Consider the following 21145-nt stretch of genomic DNA (forward strand, 5'->3'; position numbering starts at 1 on the left):
CCTTTCTCCTCGATAGCCACATCTAAGGGTCCCATCCGGTCCCCCAGAGACTACTTTCTCAGAGCAAGAGAACCGCTCTCCTAGAGAAATCCCAACCGCTACCACAGGGCTTGGTCCCACTGGAGGGATCCACCCCCTCCCCCAACCAAGGGATGCAATAATCTCTAACAGTCCATTCCCCGAGATGTGAATTACTCACTTTAGCCCCACGCCATGCGAGGGCTTGAGTGGGCTTTGGTGCCCCAAGTTCCCTCTTTCCTAGACTTCCCCACTACTGTGAGGTATGACAGGATTTATTTCTGGTTGTCCAGCAGATCAATACTGGGGACACACTTGTGTGCTCAGGTGTGCACACACAGCTCTCAGAGACATCTGTTAGTTTCAGACAGTGCAGTCGACATCCTTACTGGGGACGGGAAACAGGTCCCTAAAAGCCACATAACTGGCACTGGGAGCAGGTGTTTTTTGTTTTTAATTAATTTATTTTTTGGCTGCGTTGGGTCTTCGTTGCTGTGCGTGGGCTTTCTCTAGTTGCGGCGAGCGGGGGCTACTCTTCGTTGCGGTGCATGGGCTTCTCACTGCGGTGGCTTCTCTTGTTGCGAAGCACGGGTTCTAGGCGCGCAGGCTTCAGCAGTTGTGGCTCACGGGCTCAGTAGTTGTGGCTCGTGGGCTGTAGAGCGCAGGCTCAGTAGTTGTGGCGCGTGGGCTTAGTTGTCCGCGGCATGTGGGATCTTCCCGGACCAGGGCTCGAACCCGTGTCCCCTGCGTTGTCAGGTGGATTCTTAACCACTGCGCCACCAGGGAAGGCCAGGAGTAGGTTTCTTTTTTTTTTTTAAGTTTTTATTTTATATTGGAGTATAGGTGATTAACAATGTTGTGTTAGTTTCAGGTGTACAGCAAAGTGATTCAGTTATACATATACATGTGTCTCTTTGGGAGTAGTTCTTTACATTACCATACAGAACAGCATCAGACTCCTCTCATCCCCAATTTTGCACAGATCTTGAACTGAACTGCACTTTTTTAAAGTGGGATTTTACTACAGTCATCTACCTATGACAGAAGCCCTGGAATTCTGCTTTCCCCAACACTACTCACAGTAAAGTGGAAGAGCAGGTTTATGATTCTCCTACCAGCAACTCTAGGGGTGGAGGGGTGATTCTCTTCCAGCCACAGGTATGTGATAGTGTAAGAGAGCCTCGCCCTCAGACACAGACAGGCTAGGAGGTGGGTAGGACCCAGGCCAGAAGATGGCGCGCTCCACTAAGACATGCAAGTCTGGGGTTCACGTTCTCAGGAAGAAATCTGTTTATTTAGGAAATTTATTTGCCTTCCTCTGGGAAATCGGGACAGATACATCAGCCTTGGTGCCTTTCCTGCTGCTACAGACTCTACCAAGAGTTACCATCATTCAGTGATAGTGATGATCTGTTCTTTTTGGTTTTTTTTAAGGGATATTTATTTATTTATTTTTGGCTGCATTGGGTCTTCGGTGCTGCGCGTGGGCTTTCTCTATTTGCGGTGAGAGGGGGCTACTCTTCGTTGCGGTGCGCGGGCTTCTCACTGCGGTGGCTTCTCTTGTTGCGGAGCACAGGCTCTAGGCGCACGGGCTTCGGTAGTTGTGGCACGAGGGCTCAGTAGTTGTGGCTCACGGGCTCTAGAGCGCAGGCTCAGTAGTTGTGGCGCACGGGCTTAGTTGCTCCGCGGCATGTGGGATCTTCCCGGACCAGGGCTCGAACCTGTGTCTCCTGCATTGGGAGGCAGATTCTTAACCACTGCACCACGAGGGAAGCCCATGATGATCTGTTTAACAGCTGTTCCTCCAACCTCTCTCCCCTACTCCTCCCTGAGCCTGTGAAGCTGGAGCCATGCTTCTTGTCTGTAAGGCTGGAGCCCACATGGTTCCTGGCACGTAGGCTTTTGGAATGCTGAGTGCCCAGGATGGGCTGGATTAGAGCAGAAAGCTACTGGGGAGGGGCGGCCATTGGAAAGGATGCCTCAGACGTGGTCCAGATGTGAAATACTGACCTTAAGGCCAGAGTTCTTTCTAGAGAAGAGGCCAGAGAGGAGGGCACTGAGGGCCTGAAGGAAGCCCCAGGCCAGCCGTCCCTTGGTGACATGTGCGAATGTGTTAGGGATCTACCTGTCTTTGTTACAAGTCTCCCTGGGAATGACCTGGCTTTCTCATCCCCGTGTCCTGGGAGTGCCTGCTACGCTCCGGAAAGGCTGTCCAGCTCTGGTGGACACCTGTCCTGGGAGGGCCGGTCAGAAGCAACATATAGACGGGATTCCTCAGAGATGGGGTCATTTCTAATCTGGAGCGAGCAACCAGTGGGAGTTGGGCTGCCCTCAGGGCCTCCCCCTGGGCTCCTTCCAGCTCCGATGACTCTAACCCAGTTTCACTCTGAGCCCAGAGGACCCCCTTCTCCTCGTCACAATGAGTCTTGGAGCCTTTCCGACTGGGTCCCCATCACCTCAGCTCTTCAGTAGACAATGATTCTTCTCTGACACACAAGGGTGACACAGCCTCAGTACAGGGCACGGCCAGTACTTCCTAAACCCTTGTGCCAAGTCCCTGCCCTCATTCATATTCACTTTCCCCTTTCCTGTTGTTTATCGTGTGACCCCAATACACATTCCCTCCCCTGGGCTGAGGATCGCTGTGTTCGGTTTCCTGATCTCCCAGGAACGAAGGCACGTGGTAACTCAGAGAAGGAGGTCACAGGCCTAGAGCACGAACACAGCCGCCTCAGAGGGACCTTCCCTCCTCGGAGCCATGGCTCATCGGGCCTTGTCTTGAGGCCCTCCGTTTTCCCTGCCCATCCTCCAGGATGTCAAGTCACTCAGAATATTATCTCCTCCACCCCCAAGGCTAGAGGAGACTGGGGCCTCCTAGTCTGGGGGCCTAGACTGGGGGTCGGCAAACTTTTCCTGTGAAGGGCCAGAGAGCAAATATTTAGATTTGGTGGGCGAGAAGGTCTTTGTTTTAAGCACTCAAGTCTGCTGTTGCAACGTGGAAACAGCCGTAGACAATTACCTAAATAAGCACTGCTGTATTCCAATAAAGTTGTGTAGACAATGAAATTTGAATCTCATGTAATTTCCATATGTCATGAAATATTATTTTGATTCTTTAACTGTAAAAATCTCCAGTATTCAGTGAGGTGTTGTTGACTGTGGTCATCATTCCGGCCACTTGTTCATCCCACATTTTAAAAAAAAAAGGAAAAATCATCGTGGTTTTTTTTGTTTTGGCCGTACCGCACATGGCTTGTGGGAGGCTTGTGAGGTCTTAGTTCCCTGACCAGGGATTGAACCCGGTGCCGCAGCAGTGAAAGCGCAGAGTCCTAACTCCTGGACCGCCAGGGAACTCCCAGGAAAAATTCCTTGGCTTGAGGGTTACATGAACAAAAGCGAAGCCATAGTTTGTTGACGCTTGTTCTAGAACCCCAGGTCGCACAGGTGAGGAGTTCAAATCCTTTCTTTACCTGCTGTGGGACCCCAGGCAAACTTAAGTTCTGATGCCTCTGAAAGTCTCCATTTCCTCATCTGCGTAATGAAGATATTATCTACCTTGAGAATTGGAAATAGTACTCAGCAGCGCTTAGTGAATAAGCAGGAACTCAATAAACAGGCCTTCCTTTTGCGACCAAGTTTCAGCCTGAAGTGAGCAGTTGATAATGCAAGAATGAAGCAGCTTTCTCGCAGCTGAGGGCTTGTCAGTGTCACCAGGGTGACTAGTTCCAGGGCTTGGGATACAGGTGTGTAAGAGTCAAACGTCGAAAGGCTGAATGAGGACATCCTCCCTCAGGAGACTCTGTGGCTTTGGGATCCGCTGGTCCCACAGAGTTCAGCTAAGCCAGCTTTGAACTTAAATGGGAAGTGATCGCACCTGCCTCCCCAGGAGGGGAAGCCTGCAGAAGCCAAAAGATGACACCCCCAAAGAGAAGGCCAGGGCACGGGCTCCATCGGCTTCGAGATGGGGTCCAAGGGCTAGGGGAGCGCGTGCTGCCAGCGCTTTGGCCATGATCACGGTGGTAACTGTACCCTGTAAATGACACTTTCCATGGGGAGGTGGGCAGGGTGCCCCCTCCAAATGCAAGGGAAATGAATCTTGGGGGAGAGTTGGGGGTCATTTGTGTAAACATTCCTTCCTTAGAGACTCTCCTTGGAGGGCTTTTTATTTGTTTGAAGCAAACCTGGGAGGCTGTTGTGTCAAGAGAAGCCGCTTTTGTATCACTGTACGCGGTGGCCCCGCCGTCCACATCTGGCTGGGTAACCAGGCCCCTCACCCAAACCAGGGAGGCCTTCAGGTAGCTCCCCCCGTCCACCCAGGGGCTTCACGGGTGCTGCCTGCCTCTGTGCCTCTACAGTGTGACTTTCATCTCTAAGAAAGAGCATCTCCTCCCTTTTGAGAGGTGGGGACCCTTGGTTGAGGCAGGCAGACCTCTCACCTCATCAGCAAAGAGTGCGAGATTGGTAGAATGAGCTCAGGAGGAAGAGTCCTTTACAGCCAGAATTCCCTCTACTCAGAAATGAATGAACTCGGTTGACGGAACCAGGAACCTAGATCTGGTACTGATCTGGGCGTTCCTGAACCCAGTGTGAACTCAACTCATGCTCCAAAGGTCAAGATGTCACTCTCTGGGAGATCAGTGGGGCAGGGGTGAGGAGGCAGGGGGTGGCATGGGGGAGGGAATCAAGAAAGTGGCCTTGTTCATGTGATTAGCTGAAGGCGACCACTGCCAAGGAAAAGGTGGCAGCCTGTGGCACTAGGGACAGGAAATTCAAATGATCTTCATCTGGTAAACACCATAGTCCCTTCCAGGCCAAAATATGGGGTATGTCATAGGGAAGGGTCAGAGATGTCCCAACCTCTGGAGGAGAAAGGGCATTGGGATCCCTGGGCATCAGACAGTGTGGCAGCAGCAGGAACCCAGGCAAGAGACCCTCATGGGGTGAGAAACGCCGGTCACGCCCCCAAGAAAGGTTTTCCAAGAAGACAGAAGAAATTCTTATTGCACCCGTACGACACCACAGACACAAATCTTTGAAAGGTAGTGCCATTTTATTTAGTGTTGTAGGAAATTTTAGGTTACTTCTTAAAAATAAAAGCAAAGAAGTTCAAAATTCCTGAAGTAACAAAGCAGGAAATAAGAATTCTGTAATCCAGAGACGCTGGGTGAACTTTCAAGTCAGAGGGAGGAAGAGGTCAAGTTAGCAGCTCACATGATAGATACTGAGAAACCACAGGGTTGAGGCTGGTGTGGAGGTTAAGCTTAACTGGAGGTTAAGCTCTCCACTCACCTAAGGCAACAGATCCTTCAGCCTTGAGGGACCATTAGTTAGCAGTTCTAAAAAAGAAGGGGCACAGGGAGGGAAGATCGTGCCTAATTTCACATCAGGTTGCCTCTGGCCTTCAATCCGGCAGGTGGCTGAGTGTCGTGGACCCTCCTCCCTCTTTGCCCTTCTGAGCCCCCACTGTTAGCAAAGCTGGAAACCACACACGTATCCCACTCACCACGCACGCACCCTCCACTCAGGGTCAACGCTGTTCGTGTGGCAAAGGACAGACCTTCCTGCCCCTCCATTCTGTTACCCGGAGAGGCCGACACACAGGAAGTAAAAGGGGTGGGCAGGACATCTGTCAAAGTCCAAGGACTGAGATGATATGAAACACCCGGGCAAAGGGTTGACATTTTTTTCCGGACGCTGACCTCCCACTGAAGTTCATCGCAAGGTGTTTGGTATTTCATCGGATGCTTCCCTGAAGTACTGACTGGTCTTCCGGGGGGTCAGCCAGGCAAGGCCAAGAAAGAGCTGCTCCTGCTTCTGCAGAGCACGGCCTCCTCCTAGGGCCCATCAGTTTGGTGAGCACTTTCAGCAGCTAGAGGCTAATTCAGGCTCTCCTGGTATAGACAGCTGGGTGTAAGCCCTCAGACCCACGCCGGCTGCAGGAGCTCCAGCCCTCCAGTCCACCTGCCCCTGCCAACAGCTCAGAGCAGGCTCCAGCTTTCCTAGCTGAGTTCTCCCTCACAGCAGAGTCCTCAAGGACAGGCGTTAACCGGTGACCTTGAGAGGTGCAGGAATGCTACCTGCGTTGGAATTTTTTTCCCAGCAGTGGTAGAAACCAGACACCCTTGAAGTAGATTGTCCTTCATTCTCCAGAGTTCTCGAGTGGCATACAGAGCAGAGGAATTTGCTCCTCCACCCAGACGTTCCTCTCAGAGACCGTTCCTCTCAAACAGAGACCGGCTCCCATCCCCGAGGTCCTAGCAGCAGATCTTTCCACAACAACCAGCTCTTGGGAAGCATGCAGGTCTCCGTAGCGGCTCTTCCGAGGAGAAACCACTCAGCGCTCCCGCCACCCAGTGCACGTGGGCATCACCGTCAAAGTACATTGACATCAAGTAAAAAACATTGCAGAACAAATATATACACGTGCATTTGCAGAGTTCCAGGGAATATCCAGTTCTCTTTACAGGGATGCACGGAAATCTCATAGCGCTACAAAAATACAAGTCATCTGAGAAGTTTACAGTGGTCCCCAGTACTGTAGGAGGGTATTAAATAAAAGAGCTATCGATAATTCAAAGCAAATTAGCTAAATCAAGTTACAGTATCATCCTTCAGATTAAAGTGCTCTGATATTAACTAACGTGGCAGCAAACGTGATCCTGAAAAGGGATTCCGCTGCCAATCACCTTGCCTCTTAACTTCAATATAACAAGAATGAACACAGAAGAGCGTTCCATTTAATAACCGCTCTCATCTCAACCCCTGCCCACCCACTTGGCCTGTGACATTCTCCTCCCAGGAGAGATGTTGGGATTTGAAGAGATTCTGTCACAACTGGGAGAAAAAAATGAGTAATACAGAAAACATTCCAATTCCAGTATCAGGTTACTAACAACGAAATTACCTGAAGACTCTGAACTGGTGCTATTAGTTGAGAAGGGGGCAAGTGTCCTAGTTTAAAAAAAAAAAAGAAGTGTGTTAATCTAGTTTTAAAAATACAGCCATCTAAAAATAGGTATCATCTTGCTCTTCACAATTTTATAACAAGGGGTGGGGGAGGGAAATGCCAAGAAGAGCTGCTAAGGGAACCAGGGAGCCAAGCGACGGCACGTGGGAGAGGGCCAGTGGATGCCGCTGCAGTTGTTCCGTACCTGGTGGGACTGTTTTAGCAAATGCTTGGCTCACCCGATCCCTAATCAAGGCACTGACTCGGTCACTCCAGCCAGCAGGGACCCTGCGATCACAAGAGGAGGGATTTTGACCAACTGCCCCAGTGCAAAGTGATTCTAATTCCCCTGGTCTACTTTCCGTACCTCCACAGACAGCCCCTCTTGGATGATAAAGAGCACACTTTAAGGCTACAGAGTAGCGGAGGCTGATGTCTGAAAAAGGCAGCTTGCTCCAAATATCAGAGGCACACTCGGAGGTGTACCCTAAGCCCCTCTGCTCCAGTCAAAAACAAAAGACCACGTCCGAGGAGCTGGGTAGGTTTACATAGTATCAAAACTTAGCATCTGCAGCCAAAACGCCACAGCTGGGCTACTCAAAGGCCAAGAAAGTATGTGCAACACCGCACCAACTGCCTGGTCCTCGTCATCTCACCCTAAGTTTTAATGGCTGGGGGAGACGTACTTTGTATTTTATTTTTTTATTTTTTAAAGATTTTTTCCAAGGTATGGTTTCTCCCTCCTAGTCCTATTGGCTTTTTTTTTTTTTAATTTTATTTATTTATTTTTGGCTGTGTTGGGTCTTCGTTCCTGTGCAAGGGCTTTCTCTAGTTGTGGCAAGTGGGGGCAACTCTTCATCGTGGTCCGCGGGCCTCTCACTATCGTGGCCTCTCTAATTGCCGAGCACAGCCTCCAGACGCGCAGGCTCAGTAGTTGTGGCTCACGGGCCTAGTTGCTCCACGGCATGTGAGACCTTCCCAGACCAGGGCTCCAACCCATGTCCCCCGCATTAGCAGGAGGATTCTCAACCACTGCGCCACCAGGGAAGCCCGGGAGACGTACTTTAAAATCTCAATATTAAAGAAAGAAAACCCCAATGTTAAAAATACATTAATACCCCCAGCGCCATCTGAACCTCTGGGCCAGGATCAGATCTAATGACCATGTCTCCGGTCAGGCATAAAATATTTACAAGTTGGTTAAAGGCACAGTGGCATTTAAAAATAAAACCCTGGGAATGTCCAATAAAAGATTCATTGTAATAATTAACCTGGCTTCTGTGGGTGGGACTGACTCTTGCCAGATAAGGCTCGAGGGAGAGAGCAGTCTGGAGCCTGGACCCTGGGGCTCTCAGGCACACCGAGTCCTCGGCCTTGGGAGCAGGCGGAAACAAACTCACACACAAGTCTCAGTGCCGGAGGCAAGTGATTCACATTTTTCCTGCTTTTTTGCCAACCTGAGAGGGAACCCGGAGGATGCTGGGGGTCTCTTCCATGACCCTGACCAGCAGGTTGTCGATGTAGTCTTCCAGCTGGCGCACCTGACACTCCTTCTTGCTTATCGTTTCCTTCTGTTTGAGGACAAGCTGGATCAGCTCGTCGTGGGTCAGCTGTGCATAAGCAAACGCGGGTTCCGAGGGCTTGTATTTCTTTGGGGGGAGGGGGAGAAAAGTGATAAAGTCAGTCAAGGAGTCAAACATCTTAAAGAAATACAAAAGAGGTAGCTTTTAGTGACTGAGTCTGTGATCTGAGTCTCCTGGGAATTCGTCTTTGATTTTGGTGGAAAACTGATGACGGATGAACTTTTCTGTGAAAGGGCCAAAGAGTTAGTATTTCAGGCTGTGCAGGCCACAGGTGGCCTTGGCTGCATGTTCGTCTTTGTGGTTTGGTTTGGTGTTTTGTCTTATGACCTATTAAAAATGTACAAACCGTACCCAGCTCACAGGCTGCAGACCCCCGGGCTAGACTCTGGGCTTGGGGTTTAGAGATGTAATGACTGGTGGCCTGTGAACCCTGGAGCTGGCACAACCAGCTATCCAAGTGGAGCTGAGCCCCAGTCTAAGGTGACCTGTGAAGAAACCCTAGTGGCAGACGGTGCAGGAGGCGACACTGTCCCCCCAAGACAACACGTGGCCGCTCATCCCAGAAGGTCTGCTACTGCCTCGGCTGTGCTCAGGATATCTGGTGATTAGGAGGATGCACTGGGAGACCCCACTGTAAGTCATTCCCCAAAACTACGCAGAGTCAAAGCCAAGGGCCACCATCACAGCCATCGATGGCGCCCCCTCTGGGTACAGTGGCTGAGCAGCCCCGTCCTGACCAGAGCGGGAGCCCCATGGAGTTACATTGACAATCTGGGATGACTGGTGGCTGACTGAAAACTGCCCAGGCCCCAGCCACGAGGAAACGCAAGATAAGGATTATATAAAGTAACACGCTGTACCAAGTCTCTAGTGAGAGGGGAAAAACCCCCAAAGCTAACTTTTCCTGAAATCTGTGGCTCAGATTCGTAAGTTTAAAGAGACGAGGTCATGGGGCAACCTCAAGACAGTTTTGCCGGTGGAACTCTGAGGTAATCACGGTTTCACTGTCGTGAGGGTCTAACAGTTTCACCGAGGAAGCCTCAGAACCACCTGCTTCAAGAAGTAGCTACGTCAAGAGCAGGGTCAACCCTGACACGACACAAGAGAAGACCCTGTTCAGTCCAGTGACGCAAGCTGCCTGCACACCGGCCAGAATCCCCAAAAGAAATCCCGTCCCTCTTGTCCGGGCTACAAAGAACAGCACGATGATGGCAACACTAGCTTAGAAACGTGCCTGACACTTTCAAACAGGGTGTGTCTGTTTACATATCCTATCAAGGAAAAAAGTGGTCTTTGTAAACAATAGCCAAGAATACACCCTCAAGGGGTTTTAGATTATACCTCTGTCACAGAAGGATTATATTTATTCAAAAATATTGATTACATAAGATGCTCTGCAAGAGAGTTTGGGAGAGAGGAAGAAGCAGCAGGCCGTGTAGCGCAAAAAAAAAAAAGATTAATTTCCCCCCCCCAAATAACAGGATTTTGTTTTGAATCATAAAAGGAATATTTACTTATCATAGAAAATCTCAAATCCAGAAGAGGGAAAAAATTATTAGCCTCTAATATATATAATTATAATATATAACTTATAATATAAGTTATTATTATAACTCCAACACCTAACATTGGGGTCTCTTTCTTTCTTATTCTTCCTGTTTTTCTGTTTTGTTTTGTTTGTGGGGTTTTCTCGTTGTTTTTTATTTGGTTTGGTTTATTTGTTTTTGTTTATTTGTCACACTGCACGGCTTGTGGGATCTTAGTTCCCTGACTAGGGACTGAACCCGGGGCCCTGGCAATGAAACTGTCAAGTCCTAACCACTGGACTGCCAGGGAATTCCCTTCCTGGGTTTTCTTTATGATATGTTTTACAACTTTAGCATCATACAAAATCGAGTTTTATAGCTTTTGAAAATTATTATTTTGTGAGCATTTTCCCATCATTAAACTTTAGAAAAATTGCTTTTTAAATGGATTTTCTTTGTTTGTTTAATTTTATTTATTTATTTATTTAATTTTCGGCTGTGTTGGGTCTTTGTCGCTGCACACGGGCTTTCTCTAGTTGCGGCGCGCGGGCTTCTTATTGTGGCGGCTTCTCTTGTTGTGGGGCACGGGCTCTAGGCATGCAGCCTCAGTAGTTGTGGCACGCAGGCTCAGTAGTTGAGGCTCCCAGGCCCTAGAGCGCAGGCTCAGTAATTGTGGCGCATGGGCTTAGGTGCTCTGCAGACCAATCTTCCCGGACCAGGGCTCGAACCCGTGTCCCCTGCATTGGCAGGCGGATTCTTAACCACTGCACCACCAGGGAAGTCCTAAATGGATGTTTTAAATTTCATTATATTTTAACCATCTCTCTGTTGCTGGATATTTAGGTTGGTTTTGATTTTCACAATTATATAATAACATTTATTTAAATGTGTGACCATAAATCTTTGGTCATATCCCTAAATGTTTCCTTAAGACACATGCATAGAACTGAAAAGGCACGCACACTTAAGGTGCTTCCTACAAACTGTCCAACAGCTCTTCGATTTGGATTCTGTAATCTAAAGAGGAAACTATGCAGGACTTGGAAATCATTAGAAGTTCCTATTCATGTGGTGACTAAAAAAATTAAAAAGCAATCCAGCAATTACAGAAAGTGAGTAATGGCCATGGAGAGGAAGAGGTGCAAAGAAAATACCCATTAATTCAAGAAACAATAGTGCCCAGTGTCACACATTTCCTTCCAGGATTTTTACGTTGGATTTTTCCCTCATAGCTGTACCAATAATGACGTACATTCAAATTTGTATCCAACTGTTCCCATACAATATGACAGATGATTTTTGGATCTAGTTGGCTGGATTATTTTTAAATGGAAGTGTGGAAGCCACCTGAATAAATAATACATTCCTAGTTTTAATCATCTATAAAAGATGGCGGCCCTAAAACAACAACAACAAAAAAAGCCATTGTAGTAATGATTCAGCTGGCTTTTCGTAACTTTAGCGATGCGACTTCTTTTCCTAACCTCTCTCTCACTTTGCAACATTCCAAAGAGTAGTTATTTTTATAAGCACTGTTTATGCCTTAGTACAAAGCGTCTATTCTACGGTCGGCCAATAGCCGTCTCCAGGAACCTTTCCATGTTTACTCAGAGTGGTTACCAGGTATGGTCCAGGACCAACAGCTTTGTTGCATCCAGGCAGGGGGGCAGCAGCGGAACTTACAAATCATGAGTAGAATAAGCAGCCGTTGCCTTTGTTTTAAGGCAAGTTACTCTCAGTCAGGGCCCGGAGATAAGGCCCTGGTTAAATGAGCTTTGTAGAGGAAGCAGAATGGGAACCAGGGGCCTTGCTTCTCTTCGGAGCCAAGCTGCATGCCACAGCAAACGGAAGAGGGGACGGGGCGAGGGGGGTGCTAAGTGACTCTAGTTTTCGTGATGGTCCCTTTCATGCTGTTCTTTTGCCCAGTTTCCCGGTAAATATCATTAACTCCAAGAGGACAAGTGCTGCCCCTTCTACACAACTACAGAAGCCAGCCAGGCTGAGCTGGCGAAGTTAGGGTCCACCTTTAGGCTTTGGGCTAAAACACCGTAGGTTCACAGTTCTGGCTACAGCTGATCATTTTGAGAATGATGCTTAACAGTGATGCCCTGTCAGCATGGACGACAGGGAAGAGAAGGCAAGATGGCCAGAAGATGCTAACTTGTTTTCAGCAGCAGTTCGTTATTACTACTCAGCCTCTCGACCCCAAAATCTCCAGCTTTCAGTGTACCTTCAGCCCAGCGCCTGGAGGCAAAGGTGCAACAGAGCCAGAGGTATCAGCCACCGCCTGGCACTTACAAAACGCTTGCAGGAGTGAAGAAGACGTGAGCAAAAGTTTTATTTTAAAAACACAAAAACTATTTGATGTCCTGGTGTCCCTGGGACCGTAAATATCTATGACTGAATGAAACTTCTAGATGCTTGCAGTAAAATAGAAATAAAGTTTATGTCTCCCAACTGTGATCCCCAGCGGTGGGTTAGGAAATTCCTGTCCACGTGTCTGAAACACAACACATCTGAATCCCTCTGATTTTAGGATCAGAAAAGGCAGGATGAGGATACTCTCCAGCAGAGATCATCTGGGGGGCACCGGTTTTGGTTTTAAGGGGAGGAGCTGGGTTTTTTCGTGTTAGCCACTCGAGCTTTTTAAAGAGCAGAGATCTTCTCATCCAGCAATAGTCTTCCTGGAAATTTAGCTTACGGAAATCACCTACAAGCAGGGAAAAGTTCTATGCGAGAAATTATTGACGACAGTGTTGTTCATATTGAAAAATAGAAAACAAGCTAAGTATCCACTAACCAGGAAGTGAGTAAGTAAAGACTGGCATAACCGGCTCAAAGAATAATTAAGCAGCAACATGCAAAAGTGTTTACAATGTGATACTAAGGGAAAAAGAGGATTTCAGAGCGTTTCCACGCAGGTGATGGAGCTGGAGAACCATCATTTTGCCACCACCACGTGCGTTAGTGGACAGAAGGCCTGCCAGCAGAAGGCTGATAGGAACAGGAGGCTTACACCGTCTGAAACGAATTCCCCACACATTTCTTACTAACTGTAAAGGGGAAAACTAGCAACTTTGCACTGGAGACCCTAGTGGACACCACCTAACCTAAGTCATCACAGTTAACGCCCCACTAACAGGACAGGCTGGTGTCACGGGCTCTTTACACAACGCACTGGAAAGGGCACGTTATTTCTCTAGTTAATTCCTGCCGAGAATGCCCAGCCTTGACCAAACCGCAGTGAGACATCAGACAAATCCAAACTGAGGAAAGTTCTACCAAACGACTGACTGCAACTCTGAAAAAGGTCAATGTCTTGAAAGACAAAAGAGGCCAAGGAACTATTCCAGAATAAGGGAGACTCCCGAGACGAGATAACGGAGTGACCCTGGACCGGAGAACAGACAGACAAGAAAGGGCACTACTGGGAAAACTGGTGAAGGTGAAATACGGACCGCAGATGAGAAAGCAGAGAGGCATCCACGTTAAATTTCTTCATTTTGATAAACGCTCTCATTCTTAGGAATTACACACTTAAGCATTTAGGGGTAAAAGGAGCATGACGTGTGCATCTTACTCTCAAATAATTCAGAAAAAAATATATACGCAGCTACAAAGAGAGAACAGAGTAGGAGAGGGTGAGGATGATAAAGCAAATCTGATGAAATGTCAACAGTTGGTGAATTGGGATGGAAGTAGACAGGAGCTCTTTGTGCTATTCTTGCAGCTTTTGTAAAGTTTGAAATTACTTCAGAATAAAGTTACAAAAAAGTCTATCTGTGCAATGATGACAACTGCGAGAATTGTATGTTCTTACCAAAAGATAAGAAAGGACATGTGGGGAAAATGAGAATATCTGATCTGCATGGGCTGGAGGGTGGGTGACAGTTTCTTCTCATTAAAAAAGAGTACTGGTGTCAATCATGTTGCTTGACACACAACAAAATTCAACGACAGCCAAAGAACTATGAGGGGAAAAGTAAGTATCCCATGGAAAGTGTAGGGGCTTCCAAAGATCATCCAGAGACCGAGACGTGTGGTTAAGTCACCCCTGGCGTTCCCTGCTGCCCCGGGAGATGTATGTCATGGTGACTCTCACAGCGGGTTTTCTAGATCCCTAACTAACCTGCCTCCTTCTGGAGAAGACATACCTTCATCATGGCTTCGTTGACCAAGTTCTCACTGATGATGGTGGCAGTTCCCGAGCTGGAGAGAGCGACCTTGGTGGCTGCCGTGTTCATCGGCTTCACGGGATGAAGTCTAAAGAGAAGGGGGAAAGGACACTTAGCTGTTTCCTTAGATGTGTATGTCACGGCAGAACCGGAGGAACTGAGGGACTGCCTCTCTCAGACGTGGCCGCCAACGAGAGAGGTGACGGGGGAATAGGGGGGACACGCACGCTCACACCTGCAGTCCCACACGTGCCAACGTTCCTTCAGAAAGGAAAGCAGTCAGCACGAGGCAGCCACGTGCAAGCCAACGAGGCACCACTTCCGGCCACATGTCCTGAGCTTCTCACAGGACCCTTGGCCTCGTTATCAACGTCAGGAGAACGTTAAAGACGGTCTCCTATTCTCAGAGGCAGCTGCAGCCTAGGACTCCACTGTGGGAGTCCCTGCAGAGCCCTCTGCGCGCGCCTCGAGAGGGAGGAAAGAGCTCAGAACAAACAGGCCAGCTTCCCATTGGGCGCTGCTTAAAGTAAGCTGTCCGCACTGCTGGGTTCTCCTGGTCAATCTCAGCTGGTTTCCGAGACTAGGAAATAAGATACGGTTCCCGGTGTTTCTCTACAAGGAGAGCTCCAACTCAGACCATGCAGAACAATTCCGAATCTACCTCTGAGGACAGCTGCTACTCTGTTCTTGCTACAAACACAGCTACAAACGCTGCTCCCGGCCCAGGACACAGCCCTTCCGGCAACACAGGCGGACGCCCCGCAGAACAGCTGTGCGGTGAGCAAGCCCTGGCGCCTGGAGACGAGAAGCAAAGGGGGCACGGCTACACTCACGAGGACGGTCGTCCCCCGGCTCTCACCTGTGCTTGGCCGACCCGCTTCCAGCGCTTGGCCGAGCCGAGACGGGCTGTGTGTCTGAGGGTGAGACCCAGGCCTGAAGAAGCGGCTTCCTCTTGCCAGAATTTTCCACTTTACCCGCGGAGCCCTCGACTGCTGCTTTTTTTTGAGATTCTGCTGTACTGGTGTGGTGGGTGTCAGAGTGTGCATAGGTGGGAAAAGAGCGTGTGGCAGGAAAGGGCTCAGAAAAGGGGGGGCCGGACACAAGGGAATCCAGGGCTGCAGCTGGAGGCTGACCCGGCCTCCCATCTCCCACTGGTTTTGCCTCCCCGCTGTCACCGGGGCCCGGCGACTGTGGTTCCTGAACCTCCAAGGCTGTGGTCTGCTCTGCAGAAGCGGGGGCGGGTGCTCTGGGCGCTCCCGGCCTGGGCTCGCGCAGGCCCCCTGCTGACCCATCGGCCTCCCTGCTGGGCGCCCTCTCCCGCTCAGCATGGGCGGGCCACGTGCTCGGGGAAGAAGCCCCTCCTCCCAGAGCTGCCACCGGGGCCACCCCTCTGTCATCTTCAAGCTGATCTCCTCTCTCATCTTCCGAAGCGACTTCAGGGATGGAAGGCAGGGTCAAGTCCAGATGGGCCAGGGCTGGGGGCTTTGCCTCGCAGGAGGACTGAAGGCCGTGCAGGGGGTCAGACAGCAGACCCTCGTGGTCACTGGCTTTGCTCTGGTTCTGCGCCATCCGGGAGTCGTCTCCCTGACTCTTGAGACGGGGACCATCTCTCCCCGAGCTGGCGGCATGCGCGGGGCCCCCCAAGAAGCTCCCCTTGGAGGACGGGCAGGGAGGGCGAGCTGCCAGGGCAGCGGGCCAGGGTCCAGCCACAGCCGCGCCCTCCTGGGAGTGTCCCGTGTCCCACGCATTTCCAGGGGCGGCCCCTTGTGGCGTCACCTCCTGGGGGTCACCTCTGTCCCCGCGGACCAGCACAGGGGCCTCCTCCCCCGCCTCTTCCCTAGAGAGCTGCTCGGAAAACAACACCTGCCCCTTGATTTCCTTTCTGCCCTCACAGGCATCCGGACCCATCTCTTCGTGTCTCTGCATCGCAGAGTCAAGTGGAGGCACCGACTCGCCCACGGGAACGGGGGGCACCGCTTCCTTAACTGCAGGACTCATCCCGCCACCCCCGTCTGCATCCCCCACAGGAGACCTAGATTGACCCGCAGAGCCTGAGGCTTCCCGCCTCGGGGGCTTCCCGGCAGGGCTGCCCGTCCCGCCTCCTCTGAGCGCAGCGGCGGGTGTTACTTCTCGGGCCTCGACAGATGAAGGGATGGTGCCTCGTTGTTTCCTGGGGGGAGACCCCAGAAGCTCTTCTTCTCGCCCCACTTCAGGCTGCGTCCGGAGAGACTGTCCTGGGTCATCAGCGCTGGTCTTCCCCACTGGAGAGTCTTCCATCCCTTTCCCCACTGGAATGGGTGTCTGTTTGGAAAGCGAGCCCACAGCACAAGGAACAGTACTTGGAACTTGTGTCAAACTCTCCTTTTCTAGCTCTGGTTCAAGGAGCGAAGGCGGTTCTTCAGGACTGGCCTCACCCACATCTGTGGGAGGCCAGTGTTCAATGGGAGTGGATGTGGAAATGGGGGCCGCTACAGGAGAGCAGAAAGAGGAGCCAGGAGGAGAGTCCAAGGGCTGTGGCTCTGAGTCATGCCCCAGTTTAGAAGGGATGGGTGTCTGACCAGAACTGGAAGGGAGAGCAGAGAACACGAGAGGAGAGCGAGTGGAAGGAGGGAGCCTGGGTGCGGGCTGAGCCTCTGGAGACACTTCCAGTCTGCAAAAAGGACAAAATAAAATCTGCAGGTCAGTTGCAGATGCAGCATGAGAGGCAAAAGACATGTAAAAATACAGTCTTTCCAAAGGCGAGAACTCTTTTTTATATTGGGGGCAGTACCTTGAGAAGTTAAAGAAGCAACACCAATACTTAATCCACAAAGGGCACAATTTTATCACCAAGTACATCTGCCACAGAAAGGACTGTTGCAATAGAAACAGAAAGATCCAGGTAGAGCAACAGTCTGCAGTCTCTTTTGGTGATAAAGAAAAAGCACCTAAAAAGTGAAAGTCATAAAAGGTGCACCACAAAGCAAGAGGCAGATTTTGAAGAGGAATACTGTGTGTGTGTGTGTGTGTGTGTGTGTGTGTGTGTCTGTGAAATCAAAGTAGGCAGAATCTCAAAAAAAAGTCTCTCCCACCCCCAGCGCACGGGAATATCGTCACTGTGAATGTGAGTCATGCTGAGAAGCAGAACACCGGCTAGTGAGACAACGTGCAGAGGAAACACACAGAGAACCCTCCCAGTCACACCTGACAGTGGACCAAGGGTCTCTTGTGCCAGCAAAGCCACACCAAAGTGCAAGGAGGAGAGATTACACCTGCCTCAAAGGGAACTCATGGGAAGAACCTACTAAACCCCGGTCTGCACGTACCACCACCGAAACCTGGTATTGCTCCCAGACCACGGCACTCGGAATCTGATACAAAACCAGGGCATTCCACTGTGCTCTGCTTATCTCACTGAGATGGACAGACCAGTTCTAGGTACTTTCGCCAGAAGCAAAACTGTGTGCAGAGAAAACGCTTGCGGCAAAGATGCCTGCAGGGAAAATGTCGGGCAAGGGGCAGACCACGCCTGCTGGCAGTGGCCCCGGGCTGGGGCACATCACTGCAGTCTCTGCAGGTGGGCCAGGCCAGTGGTAGGAACTGGCTAAAAACAATTTCTGCAGGGACCACTACGGACCAACAAGCAAGGTCTGCTCTAACGTAGGCATGGCCGCTGGGCCCCGGGGAGGGGCCGAGACTCACCGGGGTTTCACGGCTCTGGTCTGGGGAGCCCTGGGTGAGGGAACAGGTGGCGCTGGTGCAGCCTTGGGCTCTGGGTCAGCTTCTGGTTCTGGGATCTGCACGTCTTCAAAGGGGTTCGGGGCTCTGCCCCGTCCGGAGACAATGGCCGCAGTCTCCTCGTCCGATCTCTTCACAGGGTCGTCGACAGGCCCCGGCTGGTCCTCACTGGCTCTGACCGCCACGGGCGTGCCTTCCCTCTCCTTCCCGGGGGCGGCCGGCGGGCTTTCGCCTTCACTGCCCTTGGCTGTGTCCTTCTTCCCGGTCACCAGGGAGAGCAGAGAGGACTTCTTGTTCTCCTGTTTCTTGCTCTCTTTGGTTTCCTTTGCAGCCTCCAAGGTCGCCAGAGCTGCGTTCTCCCGAAGGTCCCCGCTGACCAGCTGCTGGTAGGATGGCAGGGACATGGACTTGAGAGAGTCCTTTGTGGAAGACTCGGAAGGCACTGCACCTCCTTCCCCAGGCTCCTTCAAAGGTCGAGAGGCCAGGTTTTCTGTAGATGAGAACAAATGCTTCTTCCTGAGGCCCTGGGGGGATGGCGAGGAGGCCGGGGAGCTGCCCTTGGTCTCGCTCTTGGCTTCAGGCTGCTCCACATAGACGTGGTTCCCGTTGATACAAACATTCGAGCGGGAAAGGGTGTCATTCTTAGACCGAAGGCCTCCCAGGAAGGAGAGTCCTTCCTTCTTGGGGGGGTTGAAGTGGATCTGGTTCAGCTGCTTAGGATCCACGCTTGCCGTTCCCTTGTGAGACAAGACTGTGGGAGAAGAACCAAGAACCAAGGGAGTGAGAAGCTAAGGGAATGGGTCGCAACACGGGGTGGGGGTGGGGGTGGGGGGGCGGGGCATGGCTTTTGTCCTCACGCATCTGAGTGCATTTTTGGTTGTCACAGCTGGGTGGGGTGTGCTACCCGCATCTAGCAGGTGGAGGCCAGGATGCTGCTAACGCTCCTACAAGTACAGGGAGGCTCCCACAACAAACCGTTATCCTCCCAACTGTCAGCGGTGCTGAGGTGGAGAAGCCGTGCATGGAAGCAAGGATAAGGGCAGTGCTCTTGGTAGAGGTGCAGAATCTGGCCAATAATAGGGATCTGGTCACTGAGACTGAATTTCAAAATATCCAGTTAATTCAGAGTTAATGGAACTGGATTCCTCGGCTTTCATTAGGAATGTATTCCATGAGAGCTCAGTATAAGTACCCAACGAATTAATGAAATATCAGAATTACTGTAAGTTTCCATGGTTTTATCCTTAATTAAAAAAAGAAACTCGGGGCTTCCCTGGTGGCGCGGTGGTTGAGAGTCCGCCTGCCGATGCAGGGGACGCGGGTGCGTGCCCCGGTCCGGGAGGATCCCACATGCCGCGGAGCGGCTGGGCCCGTGAGCCATGGCCGCTGAGCCTGCGCGTCCGGAGCCTGTGCTCCGCAACGGGAGAGGCCACAGCAGTGAGAGGCCCGCATACCACAAAAATAAAAATAAAAAATAAACTGTACATGCATTCATTCTGTTAGCCCCAAAAGCTTGTACTAATGTACATCAGTTACAGAGCCAGGCGTTATGGAAAAGGCATTCGCACATTCCTAGAAACCAGAGGGCTTAGAAATAGAGAAGGCTTCCTAACCAAGGTTACCCCTCATCATCACCACCACTACCGTGACCACCACGAGCAGCTGCAGCGCCAGCACCACCAGTAAAAGCAGCATCACCACTACCCCCGCCACCCCCTCCACCAGCATCACCATCACTGTACTAACTGAGGAGCTGAATTAAAATCTTTCTCCTAAGGTTTGTTTGTTTCTTCTCTCCCAAAGCAAAGTAGGCTCAGCTGGGGGAGAAGGGCCAAGTAAGGAGGAGGAGAAGGAAACTCACCGTCCGAGGCAGAGGAGGACTTGTCCTCGCCATTGTCCTCATCCTCCCACTGGGACTGAAAGTCTCCAGGACGAAGCAGCACTTTGTCTGACTTTACAGTCGGCAGGACAGACATGGACTGGGAAAGTGGTGCTCTCTGCAGGTTGGACCTGGAAAACAAGGTCTTGAGCTTTGACTTCTTCTTCTTGTCTTTCGAAGGAGACTCGTCATCGCTGTCAGCCGAGGGCGTCACGCTGGGGATGATGGCTGACACGGTATCTGACGCGCTGTCCTTATTCTTCCCCTTGATCTTGTCCTTCAGTTTCCCGAAGGGATTCCGAGACTTGTCTTTCATGGAAAGGTCAAACATGCTAGCGGTCATGTTGCTTCTCATAAACTGGATGTCAACCTCAATTTCTCCTCGTTCTTTATTCTTCTTCCCCGGTTTGGATTTCAAGGTACACCACCTACGAGGAGAAAGGCTGAGAGGTTACCTTTGAATGGAAGCACCTCAAACGATGTTCACAGTCGGTGTTACCTGGCCTCTCCTCTCTGCTATTACCAGCCTCGTACACACACCCTGTGTTCTCTTCTTTGGGGAGTGAGGGGTGCAGTGGGGGAGGGCAGAACTTGAAGTTTTATTTCTGAGAAGACACCCTCTAGGCAAAGATAGGATCTGATTCTGTACTTAGTGTAAGGTCACCTAAAATCTTGATTCGGTAAAGAGCTATTTCTAAGAATAAAATAAACATTCCATCAAATCACTTCCTGTGACTGGTTTTCTCCTTCAACGGGGTAAAAATGCAAAGATCATATACAAACAGTTACGTAGGTAGAGTGCAAATTTGCAAGAGAAAAGCAAGGGTTTGTAGAATAGTCCCTGGCAGGGAGTAATGGAAACTATAAGACAGAGTAAAAGATTTGTTAAAGAAAAAAAAAAAAAAGAGCGAAATAAGGCAGTCACAAAGTGACAAATATTGTATGATTCCACTGACGTGAGGCCCTTAGAACAGCCGAGTTCAGAGACAGAAAGGAGAATGGTGGTCACCAGGGGCTGGGGGGTGCGGGGGGACCTGGAAGTGTCAGTTGGGAGAATAAAAGTTTTGGAGTTGGGCGGTGGTGATGGTTGCATAAAAATGTGAAAGCACTTAATGACACAGAACTGTGCGCTTAAAAATGATTAAAATGGTCACCGTTCTTATATGTATTTTACCACGATGAGAAAGAAAGAGAAACTGAGAGGAGGCATTCATCCCCAGCTTAATAATCAGAAAAAGGAATATTTCAAGCATGATTCAAGAATTTCACTTGGTCATTTGCAAACTACTTCACGATATGGC

General features: G+C 50.4%; 1 protein-coding gene across 4 annotated transcripts in view; it reads right to left on the reverse strand.

Annotated features, from left to right (window-relative positions):
• Nucleotides 1-5047: 5047 nt before the first annotated feature.
• The window catches only part of RAB11FIP1 (RAB11 family interacting protein 1), a 30035-nt gene continuing 13937 nt past the window's right edge, over nucleotides 5048-21145 (reverse strand). For 2 of the 4 annotated variants that reach the window (XM_019921375.3, XM_019921379.3), the window contains 5 exons: nucleotides 19827-20272; nucleotides 17930-18716; nucleotides 15108-16898; nucleotides 14228-14336; nucleotides 5048-8613 (listed from right to left, as the gene is read on the reverse strand). In XM_019921375.3, coding sequence (XP_019776934.1) covers nucleotides 8395-8613; nucleotides 14228-14336; nucleotides 15108-16898; nucleotides 17930-18716; nucleotides 19827-20272 — 3352 coding nt within the window. In that variant the 3' untranslated portion in view covers nucleotides 5048-8394. The remainder of the gene's footprint in view (nucleotides 8614-14227; nucleotides 14337-15107; nucleotides 16899-17929; nucleotides 18717-19826; nucleotides 20273-21145) is intronic. The other 2 variants (XM_019921377.3, XM_019921380.3) reach the window with 2 other exon arrangements.

The sequence above is a fragment of the Tursiops truncatus genome, chromosome 21 (genome assembly GCF_011762595.2).
Source record: "Tursiops truncatus isolate mTurTru1 chromosome 21, mTurTru1.mat.Y, whole genome shotgun sequence".
NCBI classification, from domain to species: Eukaryota; Metazoa; Chordata; class Mammalia; order Artiodactyla; family Delphinidae; genus Tursiops; species Tursiops truncatus.